This window comes from Euleptes europaea, chromosome 5 (genome assembly GCF_029931775.1).
Source record: "Euleptes europaea isolate rEulEur1 chromosome 5, rEulEur1.hap1, whole genome shotgun sequence".
Classification (NCBI taxonomy): domain Eukaryota; kingdom Metazoa; phylum Chordata; class Lepidosauria; order Squamata; family Sphaerodactylidae; genus Euleptes; species Euleptes europaea.
In genome coordinates this window covers 72,913,477-72,931,042 of record NC_079316.1, presented here as the reverse complement: position 1 = coordinate 72,931,042, position 17,566 = coordinate 72,913,477, and the positions used below count along the sequence as shown (strand labels likewise).

The window sequence follows — 17,566 nt, the reverse complement described above, 5'->3', positions numbered from 1 at the left end:
GGCTCACAGTTGTACATTCCCTTCCCCCACCACCCAGGGACTATAGCTCAGTGGTAGAGCATTTCCTTGGCATGCAGGAAGTCTCAGGTTAAATCCCTGGCATCTCTAGTTAAAAAGATCTGATAGTAGGTTATGTGAAAGACCCGAGACCCTGGAGAGCTGCTGCAAGTCTCAGTAGACACTATGGACCTTGACAGCCAATAATCTTATTCACTATAAGTCAATTTCATGTGTTCACTCATGCACAGAGCATGATGAAGGAATCCTAGTTTTAAAGTCTCCATGATGTATGAATGCAGGCGCATGGCTTAACTTAACCAGACATAGCCTCCTCCCCAAAATCTAGTTATTGCAAACTTGGAATCCCAGCATGTGTGTGTGGGGTGACAAATTCAGTGAACCCTTCACGGCACTCCACAAGAGAATGGAGGGATGTATGCATACAAGCCCAGCAACAAACCAGCTTCATGTACATTCAGGCTTGGTGGAATATCTCCATGTAGCCTTAAAGTGCAATATACAGTGATCAAAGCCAACAAGAGTTTTGTTATGTACTGCAGTGGGATGTAGTTCATAGCAACAGACTACTTATGATTCAATGGTATCGATGGGTCCCTAAACACAACCATCCAATGCAGTTATTAATTTGAAATCTATTGTGGAGGTTACACAGAGAATCACATCATATTGTCCCACAGGAAAAGAGATGAGAAAAAAATATTTTTTGTTTAATATGTCTCCTTGTAAAGCTAATAAATAAAATGTGTACCCAGCTTGCTGGGGGTAAAGGGAAGATGACTGGGGAAGGCACTGGCAAACCACTCTGCAAACAAAAGTCTGCCTAGTAAATGTCAAGATGTGACGTCACCCCATGGTCAGGAATGACCCGGTGCTTGCACAGGGGACCTTTACCTTTACTTTTTAAAGCTACTAAGTCTGCTCCAAAAAGAAATTGCAGGAAATTGATGTTAATTCAGGTCCTAATCCAAAGCCATTTAGATCAAATCTGATCTAATTTTAGAAAGAGCCAAACCTAGAAATATTACAATAGCAGTTGGGCTAGAAACATTATCAAAGACAAAACTGAATACTGATTTACTTGCAGCAGCTTATAATTGCAAGCTAATAAATGCATAATAGGCCATGCATTATGTAAAGCATAAAGTGTCAACTAAAACAGTGGGCTCTCACTAGGTTTTGGAATGCACATACTTGACAGTATTTCCATTTAGGATGAACTGTTTGCCAAACAACAGGCTAGACAACACATTGTGCTAGCAGTGTAAGCATATGGAAAATAAAGAGCTGTGAAGAGGCTGAGAGCCACAGCAAAAAACAGCCGGTGGCCCCTTATCCTAGACATAATATAATAATTGTGCAAATACAGGTATTAGGCAGATTGTCTCTGATGCCTCTCATTCTGCAACTTGTCTCCCAAACAGCCATTAGTCTGTATTGTGTCTTGCAGGTCAGGAAATACAATAATTATGCTTTAAGTTCCAGTTCAGATTCGGCATTGAGGCTTTAATTCAAGTTCAGGCAATAAATCTTTTGAGAGCAAGCCTGACACACCTGAACTTGCTGCGAAGGCTATTCCACAGATATCTGTGACATTCCTGCAACCGTATTTTGGACGGTGCTAATGTCCCTGTTAGTTGGGGGCGAGGGAAAGAACCTTATTTTCACAGTAGAGACATACTGCAGTTTGAGTGCTGGGAATTTTTCAGCTAATAAAACACTGCACAACTACGCAGTGCTAGATACTTACTCTAGATTAGTGAGTGATTTTATTGAATCTCTGAGCCAAGGAAAATCATTCTATAGATCCCTGGTTGGCAACTAATTTTAAACAGGGGACATATTTTGAATTAAGCAAGGATGAAGGGCTAGAAACGTTGGCTCTGCCCTGTTGCGCTGCCATGTAAGCCAACAGGAGCAAAGGGGTATTTTGACCAGTTCCTCCCTAGTCCAAACAGCAAAAAAGAGAGGTCTCTCTGTATTGGTCTTTATTTGGTTCAGGAACAAGATCAAGCAGTTTAGGGATCAGAAGAGGAGGGCTCTATCCTTTCCTTTCCTTTATCCCTTAGATGTTCCTTGATCCATTGATCTTGAGCAGCATAAATCTAATGTTTGAGGGATATAAGGACTGAAATAAATCTTGCCACTGACAAGATTTATTTGGGATCCCTGTCACTTAATAAAAAAGGCATAATGTCAGAGATAGAGGCATTAGATTGGAGGGCTCTATTGAAGCTTCTGTTGTTGCTGCCACTGGGGTGGGAGGGAGCTACAGAGAGCTCTCTATAGCTCACCCTGTATTGCCTTGAGAAAAATACTTGATGACTACCAACCACTAGAAAAAGAGTCACTAGAAAAGACAGTCGTGCTAGGAAAAGTTGAGGTAGTTTGGGATAACAAATGATGGCTGGATCCACTAGTTTCTCTGGCATAAAAAGGTATGAACTCGGTCTTACTGTGATTACTGTAGAATTGCTTTTTTAATTTCAGTTTTGCTTTTTTATTTCAGTTTTTTGACCCATCATGTATGATTCAGGGGCACTCAGGCTAATTATTCTTTCTCTGCAGAGACCACTTTCCCTAGTTATATAGGTCTAAGAGACTATTCTAGAATGAAAATATGACTTTTTTAGTGTAATGAAAACAAAATCAGTACCCATTAATGTTGGCTGTCATTAAATCAATAAAACATGCCGCCTATTATTCTGTTTGACATAGGAGTCTGAGTGTTCTGTTAAATACTCAGCAGCAGAGTTTGTCTGAGCAAAATGCTCTGGAATGAACAAATTAAGTACAAGAGGTTGTATCAAGGAAATTTTCTGCTACTTAGAAAAAGACAAATGGAATCTAAAGAACCATTACCGATAATAGCAAAATACTGAAGTATTTTAATTATTTTTGTGGGGCAGATCAAAAGCATACAAGAACCATTTAATTAGGATCAATTTTCTCTTTATAAAATGTACAATGTCTTTGTTTTTGATCACCCATTTAAATTAGTATGATAATTTTCCAAGTGCATTGCTAGAAAAACTTTATTAACGTGTGTTTTTAATAACTGAGAACTTCTCTATAACAATTTAGAAGAACTTCTCTATAACAATTTAGAAAACATTTATGAAGCTTCGTATCTTACCCTTACTTTAAAAGAGCTCAGAAAAATACACTGATTAAGATTAATCTATTAATCATTGCCTGCTAGAGAGGGAAACTGGAGAAAGTAGTCTAACGGTGGTCATCCCCATTTAGAAACCTAGGATCCGGTGCAGTGTAGAGGTTAGAGTACTGATCGAGGATCTGGGAAACCTGGGCGGATACCCCACGCTTCCATGAAACTTGGACCAGTCACACAGTCTCAGCCTAACAGGGCTGTTGTGAAGACAAAAGGAGGAAGAGAGAACCATGAACGGTGTCCTAAACTCCTTGGAGGAAGGGCAAGATAAGATTTAAAAAATAGGAAGAGTGATAAGTAGACAGGCAGTGCATACCTGAATGCTCTTAGGGGAGATGCATCCATGCCACTTGCGCCATGTAAACTGGCACAGACGCCAGCGTAGGGCCCCTTATGCCAGCCCCCGTGGACAGTGGTGACAGTGTGGCCCTTGGGTGCTGGCACAGCCTCACGCCAGTGTTCTTCCTGGCATAAGTGCCAGCATTATGGGAGGCGCTCCCAGGGCATTCCAGGGAGCAGAACTGCCATTAGGCAGCCTCCTAGTCCCTTTTGTGCTGGGAACACCCCCTAACGCTGCAATGGCGTTGCAGCGACGCCATTTTTGGTGGTGCAGCATTGCTGTTTGCAATAAAGCCTTGACCCCCATTTTCGTATTTTTCTAAATCTGAAATTGTTTTTTCTCCCGCAGCAGCTGCAAAACCTCTGTGGAGGCGCTGCGGCAGCGCCGCAGCCACTTCATCCCCAGCTGCTGCGGGTTTCAGGAATGGGCTGTAATAGATGTGCCACCATCTCTTATTGGCTTTTCTGGTGGAAAAATGCAAAGTAAAGAGAGATGAAGCTTCAGAAATAGAAAGCTGCAGCTCGCCGCAGGGGAAAAATAGATAAGAGTTCTCCCTACAGACGGCATTCAAAACTGGACATACTGAAGATGCTGGGGAAATCTATGCCATGTTTGCTCAGATGCCTATGAATTTTCAAGCTAGAGAACTGCATGGGGAGTCAATAGGCAAAGATGTTGCTGGAGATGTATGGCTGCAGCTCTTCCTATATAGTACATCCACTCTTCCCCTTAGAGAAGAAAGAATATATGGCTATGCCAAAAAAACAGGAATTATCATTGTATACTAACTTTTTTTTAAAATCTCCATTTTAAGAGAAGAGTTAAGGCACTGACAAAGTTAGTTATGCTCCGAAACAATGGAACATGTACGTGATAGCTGTCACATTAAGTTCTGTGTCATGTGAACACCACAAACAGAAGCTAAGCAGGGTCAGCCCTGGTTAGTATTTGGATGGGAAACCACCAGGGAACACCAGGGTTGCTGTGCAGAGGAAGGCACTGGCAAACCACCTCTGTTAAGTCTCTTGCCATGAAAACCCCAAAAGGGGTCGTCATAAGTTGGCTGCGACTTGAAGGCACTTTACACACACATAGTACTTACTGCAACTCCAGTGTTGCATCTTCAACCTGCAGAGGAAGAGGGCTGGGGGGCCAAAAGAGCAAGGCAAAGCGCTGCTCCTTATAAAGCCCAAACTGTTAACCAGCAGAGATTAAAGATCAGCCTTAATTTGAAATTTCTGTGCATTTAGAGCATTTGTAAATGCCTTCATGCTTCTCAAACTGAAAGACATTTTGGTTTTAGATTTTTTTTAAAAAAATTAATGTCACATGAAACCTTAGATGACAGTTATAACTTGCTTCTTTATATTGGACATAGAATAGACCGATGCTTTTGAACAAATTTTACATGCACCCACTCATAGCAAGCTAAATTCACTGGGTTGGACCAGGCTCAACTGGCAATTTCTACTGATTCCCCCTAGCCACTGCAGACCCCCCTCATATCATCTGTAAGGGTCCCCGGTCTCCCAGGAGTAGCATTTCATGGAGATTGGTGGAGGGCAGTAGGACAGTGGAGGGAGGAAAGTTCCACTCTGCCACTGGAAAATTTAGTCTGCATCCAACCCATTATTTCTATATTAGGTTTCCATCGCTAACCTTCAGTTCATTAAATATCTGCATGTGACTCCACCTTGTGAGCAGTTGGACCCCTCCTCCCAGTAGGGGGTGCCATGGAGGCACGGGAGCCATGATTTGGAATCAGAGCAAGGCACTGCTCTCTCTAAAATGGATGCCCCTCAGAAAGTTGCGGGATCCATCTTCTGTGCCGAGCCTGAGCAGGAAGGAGGTTGGCCGCTGAACTTTCCCCCAGGCCCTAAGGTGTGCCTGGCTGGACAATGGGGCTAGCTAATCTCCGTTGTGTCGACCTAAGGTGATTTAATCAGCACTCCGAGCAGACCACTACTTACCCTATCTGCTCCCATCCCAGCAATTTTATGTGTGGATAAATTGAGGGGCAAGAAGCAGCCCTAAACTCATGCTTATAAAGTCTGTTTTTTAATTCTGGAAAAATTTGGCCTCACCATCTCAAAGTAACCAAAATAATTGCAACGCCCCTGCTTCAAAACCATAATATTATAACAAATATAATGCAGTTGATGTGAACTTGGAAGAAGAATGTCATTTGTAAATGATCTGTTGAAAGGAAGAGATCATTTACAAAAGATGTTCTTCTTCCAAGTATGATCATTTAAAGTTGCATTTTAGTCTCAAACTCCTTGGAATTATATCACTGTAGTTCCTAACGACATTAACAAGTATCTATAAAAGCAGTTTGATTAATTAACCTTTTTGAAGCATTTTCCTTCTGCTGCATGTCAGAATAAATCTGCCACCTTTTAACTTCAAAGCATTTAGTTAACCAGGCCATTGAATGGCTTGCCAAATAGTTTGCTAATAGTGAAATGTGGAATTTGTTCTCCTTAAACTGGAAATTCTTCTTCTCATAGAAGTATTATACCTGAAAGTCTTCATGGCTTTTTATCATGATCAAAAGTTTGTGCAGGGAAAGGGTTACAGAAGTCTCCTTACAATATCTATATATTAGCATCTAAGATTTTGAAATCTTTAGCAAGTAGATTATTGGTATTTGGCGCATGGGAGGGTGTTGTGCTGTGAAACGCAGGCAGGATGCTGTTGCAGTCGTCTTGTTTGTGGGCTTCCTGGAGGCACCTGTTTGGCCACTGTGTGAACTGACTGCTGGACTTGATAGGCCTTGGTCAGATTTGAGAAAACCAGCATGGTGCAGTGGTTAAGAGCGGTGGTTTGGAGCAGTGGACTCTAATCTGGAAAACTGGGGTTGATTCCCCACTCCTCCACGTGAGCGGCAGAGGCTAATCTGGTGGACCGGATTGGTTTCCCCTCTCCTTCACATCAAGCCAGCTGGGTGACCTTGGGATAGTCACAGCTCTCTCCTCCCCCCCAACCACACACACACGTCTGTGGCAACATGAACACATGAGGTTGCCTTATACTGAGTCAGGCTATTGGTCTTACCAAGGTTAGTATTATCCACTCTGACTGGCCAAAGGTCTTCAGGGTCTGAGGCAGAGGTCTTTCACATCCTTTTATCCTTTTAACCTCAGATGCCAGGGATTGAACCTGGGGCCGTGGCTCAGTGGTAGAGCATCTGCTTGGCATGCAGAAGGTCCCAGGTCCAATCTCCAGTTAAAGGGACTAGGCAACTAGGTGATGTGAAAGACCTCTGCCTGAAACCCTGGAGTGCAGCTGCCGGTCTGAGTAGACAATACTGACAGTCCAGATAACCACAAGAACCGATGAATACTGACTTTGATGGACCAAGGGTCTAATTCAGTATAAGGCAGCTTCATGTGTTCATGACCTTCTGCAGGCCAAGCAGATGCTTCACCACTGAACCATGGCCCTCTCCGTAGTAATCTTCCACTTCAGAAGCAAACTGGAGCATTCACATGGCCAGTGACATCCTTCCACATTGCTGTATAGTCTTCTACTTCCATTTTGAAAGCCATGATGTGATATTTTCTTGAGAGTTGGTTTACACATGACTGCTCACCACATTGACTTAACACACAGTGATGACTTGCATGAATGAGTATGCAATCACAGATTAATGACCACAGATACAAACTCCCTGTGAGTCCAAACAAGAGACTTGTGGAAGGAAGAACATGGAAAAGCAAATCAGCCTTACGATATCCATGGAGCCAGTATGAAGGGAGCAATAAGGTACCCCGGTTCAAATCCCTGGCTCCAGCTCAGTGCCACTTCCAGAATTTTGAACTGCATGTATGGAAATAACCAAAATAGTGACAGACACATCTTTAGAATGTGAGAGCTACCAGTTGACAGCAAAGGCCACAGGAGCTTGGCCAGCAATACCTCCCAGGTAAAGCAGTACTGCTTTCTGAGTGTCTTGGGCAAGTCACTGGCTCTCAGCCTCGGCTCACATTATCATTGCAGCAATGAGACAGATTTTACACAATATTCAACACAAACCATATTAACAGGGTTGCCAGCCTCCAGGTACTGGCTGGAGATCTCCTGCTTTTACAACTGATCTCTACCCGATAGAGATCAGTTCACCTGGAGAAAATGGCTGCTTTGGTAATTGGTCTCTTTGGCAAACCTTGCCTTCCTCAGGCTCTGCCCCAAAAAACTTGCCAGTGATGAAGAGGGACCTGGCAATCCTACATATTAATGATAAATTAGACATAATTGATCCAGACTAGGGTTTAGAAACGGTTACTTGAGAGCACAAATAAGGAAAAGTGTTCATAAAGATTGCTTAAAGGTAGTTTTGAAATTCTTCCAGAAAAACTATGTGTTAATAAAACTTGCCTTTTGTTACCTAAGGTCTTCACTTCATATACGCTGTCAGCAGGGTCATATGGATCAGGATAACTGCATTGGCAGAAACAGTATACTGTGCTCTGCTTTCTGCTAACCATGTATAACATCCAGCGTTCACTTTAGGCTGGTTCAAGAATTTCCCTGTTTCAGTAGGCCTGAAAGGTACATAGGATTCTGAGTAGTGTACCCTCCTCTGCATCCTGCACATACCCTTAACATACTTTCATTGTGGGTGTGTACAGGTGAGCAATTTCTACTTGAACATGGGGCTGTCCTCAACAAGGGCCAGGGCTTTTTCATCAGGGCCCTGTGAGACCTTAAAGAGTTTCACAGGGTAGGGTTGCCAACCTCCAGGTACTAGGTGGAGATTTCGTGGTATTATAACTGATCTCCAGCCGATAGAGATCAGTTCACCTGGAGAAAATGGCCACTTTAACAATTGGACTCAATGGCATTGAAGTCCTTCCCCTTGCCAAACCCTGCCCTCTTCAGGCTCCACCCACTCTGAGCCCGGCCTTGGTTGGGGATTAGAGGGTGGTATAGAAATCTAAATAAATAAATACAGACAGACAACTGGCTGATCAATTGCTTACTTGACCACTACAGTGAATTCCACTTGAATAAATAATGGTCTGACTAACGCTAGGTCCTTTGGAGACAACCACACAGGTGTACTGGGATTCCTGAAACACTGCTATGTGAATTCCTATGTGAACGTTCCAGTATTACGCCAAGCATGATACGATCATTGTCACTGTTCACCTAGTTCAGACACACAAAAGCTCTTGCTCACAATTAAGTATGGCTCAGTTATCATTACCGTTTCTGAAAGTATCACTGCTTCGGACTGCTGCAGAGAAATATCTGTGGATTTAAATTCTTTTTCAAATATCTCTTGGTGCTTGCTGTTCCTCTTTTCTTTCTTCTTCTCCTTCTTATCTTTATCTGGGTCATCCTTGTCCAACTTGTCTTGTGATCTGGAATGCATCTTCTTTGGCAGAAGGGGCTCAAGCACAAACCTAAAAGGCATTAATATTTACTAAGATGACTAATATATTAACGTCAAATATGCCATTTACGTTTTGTAACCACAGTGTAACTGAGCACATCATCTCTTTATCAGGCCTAGTAAACTTAATAGTACAATGATGGGGAAAAGGAACAGCCAATTAGCGTCCGACTGACTTGTGCTAAAGTTTGCAGATGAGCCTGTTATGGAACAGCCATTGGCAATTCCTAAACATGTGGCAGATTTATTATGGTACTAATTCCCTATGTCTGTTAATGATTAAAGTTTACTCATCAAAACCACTTTAACTGAAGAACATCTGTTTGCCTTATTTGATGGAATGGCAGTTTATAAAGCATTATAGTGAGTGGGTGGCTTAGCGGCTAAGAGAGAGAACTGTGATTCAGGAGGTCAAATCTCCACGACCTCCCTAGGTGGCCCAAGTCTCAACTGCCCACCTGAACTGTGGGGATATTAACACTGGCTTGCATTACAGGACTATTATAAGGACTACTGTGATAATTTGTGCCAAAGGCTACAGAAACGCTAAGTATTGTCATTGTTAGATACCCAGATTGATGAAAACTTAATTTGGATAGGTTTAGAAATGCAAATGAAAACATTTGTACAGCTATTAAATGTCTGGACTTGTAAATATAGGTACTTATTATGTGGCGGAGATAGCATATAGGTATATGATCAGCAGAGGTAAGGGCAGATCCTCCCACAAACTTGCAATCATATCTGCACCTATATTTATTTATTTAATTAATTTATATTTATTCATTTATTTCTCCCCAGTGGGGACCCAAAGCAACTTACATCATTCTCCTCTACTCCATTTTATCCTCACAACAATCCTGTGAGGTAAGGTAGGGTGAGAGCATATGACTGGCCCAAGGTCACCCAGTGAGCTTACAGAACCCAATATCCTTTTACCCATCAGTTGTTGTGCATAAAAAGGGAAACAAGAGACACATACAGAACATCAGATTGGACAAATACTGCTTAATGGGCTGTGTGGGTTTAGTTCTTACTTCACAGTGTGCTTTTCAGACATATGACCTTTCAGAGAATCTTACATAGAATCATAGAGTTGGAAGGTACCACCAGGGTCATCTAGTCCAACCCCCTGCACAATGCAGGAAATTCACAACTACCTCCCCCCCACACCCCCAGTAACCCCTACTCCATGCCCAGAAGATAGCAAAAAAAAAAAAAAAAAAAAAACACCTCCAGAATCCCTGGCCTATCTGGCCTGGACGAAAATTGCTTCCTGACCCCAAAGTGGCGATCGGCACTACCCTGGTCATGCAAGCAAGGTCCACGAGAGCCAAACATTGAGGCAAACCTTCCTGCCCTCCCTCTCATGACCTGCCTAAGTTCACAGAATCAGCATTGCTGACTGTCCCACGCCCGGGCAAGCCCCAGTTGCAGGCCTGCCCGGCGGCCTACTCACCGGGCGGGAGTCGCAGCCAGCTCGAGTCGGAGGGGCGGGACTGGCCGTCCCGCGGGCCGCACCTACCCCGGAGGGCTCGATGTCCGGGCCGGAGGGGTTGGGGCCAGACAGCGAGGCAACGTCGCCTGGCGCCGGCAGGGACCACGGGATCGGCTGGGCCGTGGCCCGCAGAGGCCCCGGAAGAGTCGCCATCCCGACTGGGAGGGCTGGGTCGCGAGGCGTCGCCGCCCAGCGGGGGCAGGGACCACGGGGCGCCGCCTCCGAGGGCCCCGTCGGAGGTCCTGGCCCTGCGGCGGTCTTCCCCGACAGAGCAGGGGCCAGGAGGGGCAGAGGCCGCAGGGCGGTCGGGCGTGAGCGGGGGGGCGGAGCAGGTGCCGCCGATCAGCCGGGGCAGGGCTGCGGTCCCCCTGAGAGGGAGGGCGGGCCGATAGCGCTGGCAGGGGCTGACTGGTGGAGCCCCTGCCCGTCAGGAGGAGGAGGGGAGAGGGGCGGAACCCAGGGGGCCTGGCCTATATGACCAGGAGGGGGTGGAGGCCAGGGAGGAAGCGGCGACGGTCTAATGTGGAGTAGGTGGCTCGGTGGAGGAGAGACCGCCCGAGGGGCTGAAGAAGAGGGAAAGGCCTTCTCTCAAAAAGCCCATTCTGAGGCCAAGGAAGCCCCCTCCGGGTCGAGTTGGCCAGATAGGCGGGGGGCCTCAGGGACGGATCCTCACACTGACAGATGGCCATCTAGCCTCTGCTTAAAAAACTCCAGGGAAGGAGAGCCCACCACCTCCCATGGAAGCCTGTTCCACCGAGGAACCGCTCCCACTGTTAGAAAGTTCTTCCTAATGTTTAATGTTTACATTGTCTCTTAGAGCCTCTTATTTGCCACATGAAGCACATCCTTCTAAGTCCACTGAAATCAGTGGGCTTAAAATGATGTAAACGCTGCTTAGGATAGGACTGCTAGAACACCAGCTCTGCAGAGCAGTAATAAGCAATGAAGACCCTGATCCCTGCCTGCAAAGGTCAGAAAGGCCAGAATTATGAAGCAATCATTTAAAATTAACATTGTAACTAGCAGCAGTCAAGAACTACAAGGATTCAGGAATGAGTGTTTAATAAGTTTGAGAACCTGAGGTGAAATTCATTAACTGACCTCAACGAATCCATAATTTTGATACATTTAATAAAGAAAAGAGGGTGCCACATTAGTAAGAGTCCCAAGGCTAAGGATTTTAGCTGCCACCATCTAGACACACAAGACTCTGTGAGCAAATTTTAACATATGGGACAAAGAAAACCTCCCATAAGGCCACAAATTTTAAGGTTTTGTGTAGGCATGCGCATATCTATAGTAATCTCTCATTGCCTGGCCTAAATATTTAAAAAAGAGAGATTTTGAAGAAGAAGAAGAGTTGGTTTTTATAAGCCAACTTTCTCTACCACTTAAAGAAGAATCAAATCGGCTTACAATCACCTTCCCTTCCCCTCCCCACAACAGACACCCTGTGATGTAGGTGGGGCTAAGAGAGTGTGACTAGCCCAAGGTCACTCAGCTGGCTTCATGTTTAGGAGTGGGGAAACAAATCCAGTTCACCAGATTATCCTCCGCCACTCATGTGGAGGAGTGGGGAATCTGGTATGCTGCTGTTCATTGTGCATGCCAAGGAGGTTGCCTGCCTCCGGGCTCACATCTTGTTGATACTCAGCATTGTGTAGTGAGAACCAGTGTGGTGTAGTGGTTAAGAACGATGGTTTGGAGCGGTGGACTCTGATCTGGAGAAATGGGTTTGATTCTTTTGCTTGGCATGCAAAGCCAGCTGTTTGCCCAAGGGACCCAAGGGAAGCCCCTGAGATGCTGGTAGCACTGCTAGAGCTCAGCTTGCCCCCAGCATATCTGTCCGAGTGTAACCCTTGCCTCTCCAACCCTTTTTTGTTTTTCTAGCACACCAACATCTTCTCAGATGACAGGTTTTCGGCACTTGCGAGAAAAAGTTGTCTACCCCTGGCTGAAGTACTTATTCAGTTAAGTTATTTTCATTTACTTTTATTGCATTTATATCACAGCTTTCTTCTCTTATGGGACTCGTACATGGCGGACACAGGGTTCCTCGGGACACGCCTAATGCAGGCACTGACCAGACCAAGACCTACTTAGCTTCAGCAAGGTTGCTGCATGGTGTACCCTCCCAACCATGCCGCCTTCTCACCACACCATGGGATCTGAAGTCTGCATACCTACCCATCAGAGCCAGGTCTAGAAGGAGTGCTGTCAGATGAAATTGAGGAAACAGACGCAATAGACAGCGGCCTTGAGGAAGAAGGCATTGTGAACGATCTAACCATAGATCTTGGACGACTGCCTCGTCGATCATCCACACCAGAGGGCTACAGAACAGAGAAAATGTAATTTTACTGTTTCTAAAGCACACTGAAGATGCGACTGTCAGGTGTTGCCTATAATGACTTTGAGTCCACGTAAAAAAAAAAATACCGACCATTATTTAGGTGTCATTCATATGTCTTAGCTGAAGAATACTGTCTCTTATCAGCCTTTGTAAAGAAAGGTATTTCAATTCACATTTTCCTTCTTTGAGGCCACAGCAATCTCTCTCTCTCTCTCTCATACATATTTATATCACTTATGTAATGTATATACTTCAAATACAAATGCTGCAGAAACAAATATGGCACAAAAGGTAGTTTCACAGAGAAACATTTAGACTGGAAAAAATATATTTTATGTGGTTATTTAAATGAGCAAGTTTATCGTTTCAAACATTTATTCAAGGTTTGTTAGCCATTAATAACTAATATATGCATATAATAATTGAACTGTTCTAGCAAAAACAGGAGTCCCATGCTGTTTGATCGCAGGTAGATTTTTTCCACTCTGTCAGCTTCTAGGAGGCTGGTGCAGCTCAAGTCAGACAGAAATGATCGAACTGCATCAACTCTGACAGGTCTTAGCGGAAGATCAGAGCAATCGTGGGAGGACAACATCTGGGCATAAGCTTGCCAGTCAATTCCTGTACTGCGCTAATATGCGCTACTGAAACAAATGACATGTAAACAGAGTTGATGTCAATCTCTCTCTTCTCATGGGGAGCACATTCTCTTCTAGAGCAATGAACACATGAAGCTGCCTTGTACTGAATCAGACCCTAGGTCCATCAAGTCAGTATTGTGTACTCAGACCGGCAGCGGCTCTCCAGGGTCTCAGGCAGGGGTCTTTCACATCACCTACCTGCCTAGTGCCTTTAACTGGAGATGCCGGTGATTAAACCTGGGACCTTCTGCATGCCAAGCAGATGCTCTGCCACTGAGCCACAGCCACAACTGCTGATTCCCCTCCCCCCCATATTTTTATCTGCCACTGGTGGCCCCATCAAAAATGTTTTCTTTAAGTTAAAAAAAAATAAGATTCGAATTTTTAGTAACACATTTGGTATATAATATTTATTTATTTAGAAAATTTATATGACGGCTGTCCAGAGAACTTTATCATGAAGCTGCCCATTCCCATCTGCCTGACGAATGTCGTGATGCCTGAAGCTACAGAAGTTATCCACTCAGGTTCAGAAGTTACCCGTGCATATTGGATACATGGATTTCAGTGGGTAGCCATGTTGGTCTGCAGTAGAACAGCTAGATTCAAATCCAGTAGAACCTTATAGACTAATAAGGATAATGTATATATTAGGGGAGGGGCCATGGCTCAGTGGTAGAGCATCTGCTTGGCATGCAGAAGGTCCCAGGTTCAATCCCCAACATCTCCAGTTAAAAGGGACTAGGCAGGTAGGTAGGGTTGCCAACTGCCAGATAGTAGCAGGACATCTCCTGCTAATTCAACTGATCTCCAGCCGATAGAGATCAGATCACCTGGAGAAAAATGGCCGCTTTGGCAATTGAACTCTATTGGCATTGAAGCCCCTCCCCAAACCCCACCCTCCTCAGGCTCCACCCCAAAAATCTCCTGCCGGTGGCGAAGAGGGACCTGGCAACCCTACAGGTAGGTGATGTGAAAGACCCCTGCCTGAGACCCTGGAGAGCCACTGCCGGTCTGAGTAGACAATACTGACTTTGATGGACCAAGGGTCTGATTCAGTAGAAGGCAACATGTGTTCATGTGTTTATACAGAATTGGAGAGGTCTTGTACTGTACATTATAGAAGCTGGTGACAAAGTGGGTATCTCTCTCTGAGTTTTAAACATGTAATTACTTTAGCATAAATATAAAAATAGATTGTAAAAATAAAGTTAAGTGGTTTACATTTTTTCTTCAAAGAATCCTTCTCTTTTAGACTTCTCCAAAATCAGGTTTTGTCCTGGACTTTACCCTTTCCCTCTCTATAATAAAAGTATAAGGACAAGGATACACTGTGATAGCCTGGATCTAGAGTAGGGTTGCCAGGTTCCTCTTCACCACCAGTGGGAAGTTTTGGGGATGGAGCCTAAGGAGGGTGGGGCTTGGGGAGGGGAGGGACTTCAATGCCATAGAGTCCAATTGCCAAAGCAGCCATTTTCTCCAGGTGAACTGACCTCTATCGGCTGGAGATCAGTTGTAATAGCAGGATATCTCCAGTTAGTACCTGGTGGTTGGCAACCCTAATCTGATAAGCATACTGAGCTCGAGCTGACCTACTCCAACATACTATACTTCTCTAAGGCATGGTCCATACACAATAACTTCAGTGCAAATGCTTCATTGTGTGTGTGTGTGTAAAGTGCCGTCAAGTCTCAGCCGACTTATGGCAACTTCTTATGGGGTTTTCATAGCAAGAGACTAACAGAGGTGGTTTGCCAGTGCCTTCCTCTGCACAGCAACACTGATATTCCTTGGCGGTCTCCCATCCAAATACTAAGCAGGGCTGACCCTGCTTAGCTTCCGAGATCTGACGAGATCACGCTAGCCAGGGCCATCCAGGTCAGGGCCTCAGCCATTTTACTGCAAGCCATTTGTTACATCTGGACTCCATCTTTAGCATATATTGCTGCAACCCAATGGGGGGAGAGCCCCAACTACAGAACCATGGTAACAGACAGTTTCTAAATGCTTGGTCTCCCATCCAAATACTAACCAGGGCTGACCCTGCTTAGCTTCCGAGGTCTGACGAGATCGGGCTGTACCATGCTGCCTTCCCTCCTAAATACTTCATTACAGGGCCGTAACTGGGAGGGGGGGCGAGGAGGGCAGCTGCCACCTCTGTGGCATGCAGAGAGGTTGGCAGAACTGCCCCTCCTACCCGGCCCACTCCTTTTGTAGGGGCAGCAGCTGCCCTCATTGCCCCTCCCTAGTTACGGCCCTGCCTCAGTAGTGTGATGGCCTGGATCTAGAGTTTCCAGGTCCCTTCTTTTTCTCAATTCCGCCAGCCATTTGCATTGCAGTGGAGTGTATAGGAGGTACATCCCTATGCAGGTTAAATATATGTGGCTGGCAAGATTTTCATGACAGTAGCAGTATTTTTCTTGAGATTTCACCATTGCAGAAATCTCAGTTGTGGAGTATACATGCCCTGTGTAGAAGTGCCTTTTCACACACATCCCCAGGGCCATAAGCCCAGTGTGCTTTGTGTATGCCAAAGGCGATCATGTGGGATTGGCCTTCATGTATGTCTCCTCCCTCTATTACTGATACAAGGTCTTCTTGGAAGAAAAGAAATCTAGACATAACGTACCACCATTCCAACATTAGGGCCAGTGCCTGCTGGCAACAGTGACAGCATCTCCTACGATACTCCAAGCAATATGTAAGTTTTTGAGAGAGAATAAAAACTGAATTCTGCAAAGCAGAGAATTGAACTGAATCTGGTGAATGTGCCATAGGTATGTTTCTGCGATTCCCGTTAGTAACATTATAAAATTGCAGTTGATTCAGTGCGCCTTCTAGAATTTCTGTTATAAGGAATCCAATCTTTTAATTGAATACAATCTTTTTTTAATCAGAGGGGGTTGGGACATTATTGCTACTTAAGCGATTCCTGATTGCTTGTTTGGACACAAATTTTACAGAGCTACTGATAACGAATCTTTGAAATGACAGCGAGTTTTCATTACTTGGCTTAGCTTCAGGGTTCATACATGATTTGTGTAGTTAATAAAGCTTGAAAAATTTCCTTCTCTGTGTGGGACCAAATACACAACATATGTCACTATGACAAAACAGAGAGAACAACCCTGAGTTTATACACACAAGATTTACAGTTATAAATGTTTGAAGGATTTCTGAACGCATTCAAATGTTTTCATACTAAACTAGGAAAGAAAGTATAAATTAGCCTAAGTACTTCCATGTTTTTTAAATTACTTATTATTCTACCTAAATTATACAGTTCTACACAATGTGCCCAACTCGGATGGAAGTTTAGGCTGACAGTTAACATCCAAAGCATAGTATCAATACTAAAGTTATCCAAGTAGGCCCTATAGAGACCCAGCTCTGCTCCTGGAAGACTACAGTTTATAAATTGAGGATAGCATTGCCAACCTTCAGGCACTAGCTGGAGATCTCCTGCTATTACAACTGATCTCCAGCCAATAGAGATCAATTCACCTGGAGAAAGTGGCCACTCTGGCACTGAAGTCCCTCCCCATCCCTCTCCAAACCCCGCCCTCCTCAGGCTCAGCCCCAAAAACCTCCCGCTGGTGGCAAAGACGGACCTGGCAACCCTAATTGGGGACCACCTTTAAGAGTTACTCTCCCTTTCCATTCTCTCAACTGAACAAACTGGAAGGCTGGGGGGGGGGGGGGTGAAGCCAGGGAGCTCATGAGCATCACCCTCCCTCCCCGGTTTTCCACCAAAGCAGGGTGCCAGCAGCCTGGAGCGCTTCGCCTGCTTGACATGCACCCTGGGAAGTGGGAACTCTCTGAGCATGTTAACCCCTTCTGCTGCAGAAAGGTACAGGCAAGGGAGTTCCGCCTGACACCAAGCTGGATCCACTGATGTCTGCATTGAGTCTCTCTCCCTTTCGAAGATCTTCTGCTTCTTTGCGTGATCCCCAAACTTTAGTTTTTTAAAAAAATTAACATGCTTTGTAACCCGGAAACTCTGCAGTAGCCTGGTTTGCCTCACTGGAACAAAGCTGGGCTCTGCTATCCTCTGTGAAGAGCTTCATGCCAATTGGCTTAACAGCTAAGCAATCCACGTTCCAGCCCTCTGGCGGAGCGGTTCAAGGGAGGCAAGGGTTGGCT

At 44.8% G+C, this 17,566-nt stretch overlaps 1 protein-coding gene across 2 annotated transcripts in view; it reads right to left on the bottom strand.

Annotated features, from left to right (window-relative positions):
• DOCK1 (dedicator of cytokinesis 1) overlaps window positions 1-17,566 on the bottom strand; it is a 530,876-nt gene that overhangs the window by 18,832 nt on the left and 494,478 nt on the right. For both annotated transcript variants that reach the window (XM_056850272.1, XM_056850273.1), the window contains 2 exons: window positions 12,617-12,762; window positions 8,743-8,941 (listed from right to left, as the gene is read on the bottom strand). In XM_056850272.1, coding sequence (XP_056706250.1) covers window positions 8,743-8,941; window positions 12,617-12,762 — 345 coding nt within the window. The remainder of the gene's footprint in view (window positions 1-8,742; window positions 8,942-12,616; window positions 12,763-17,566) is intronic.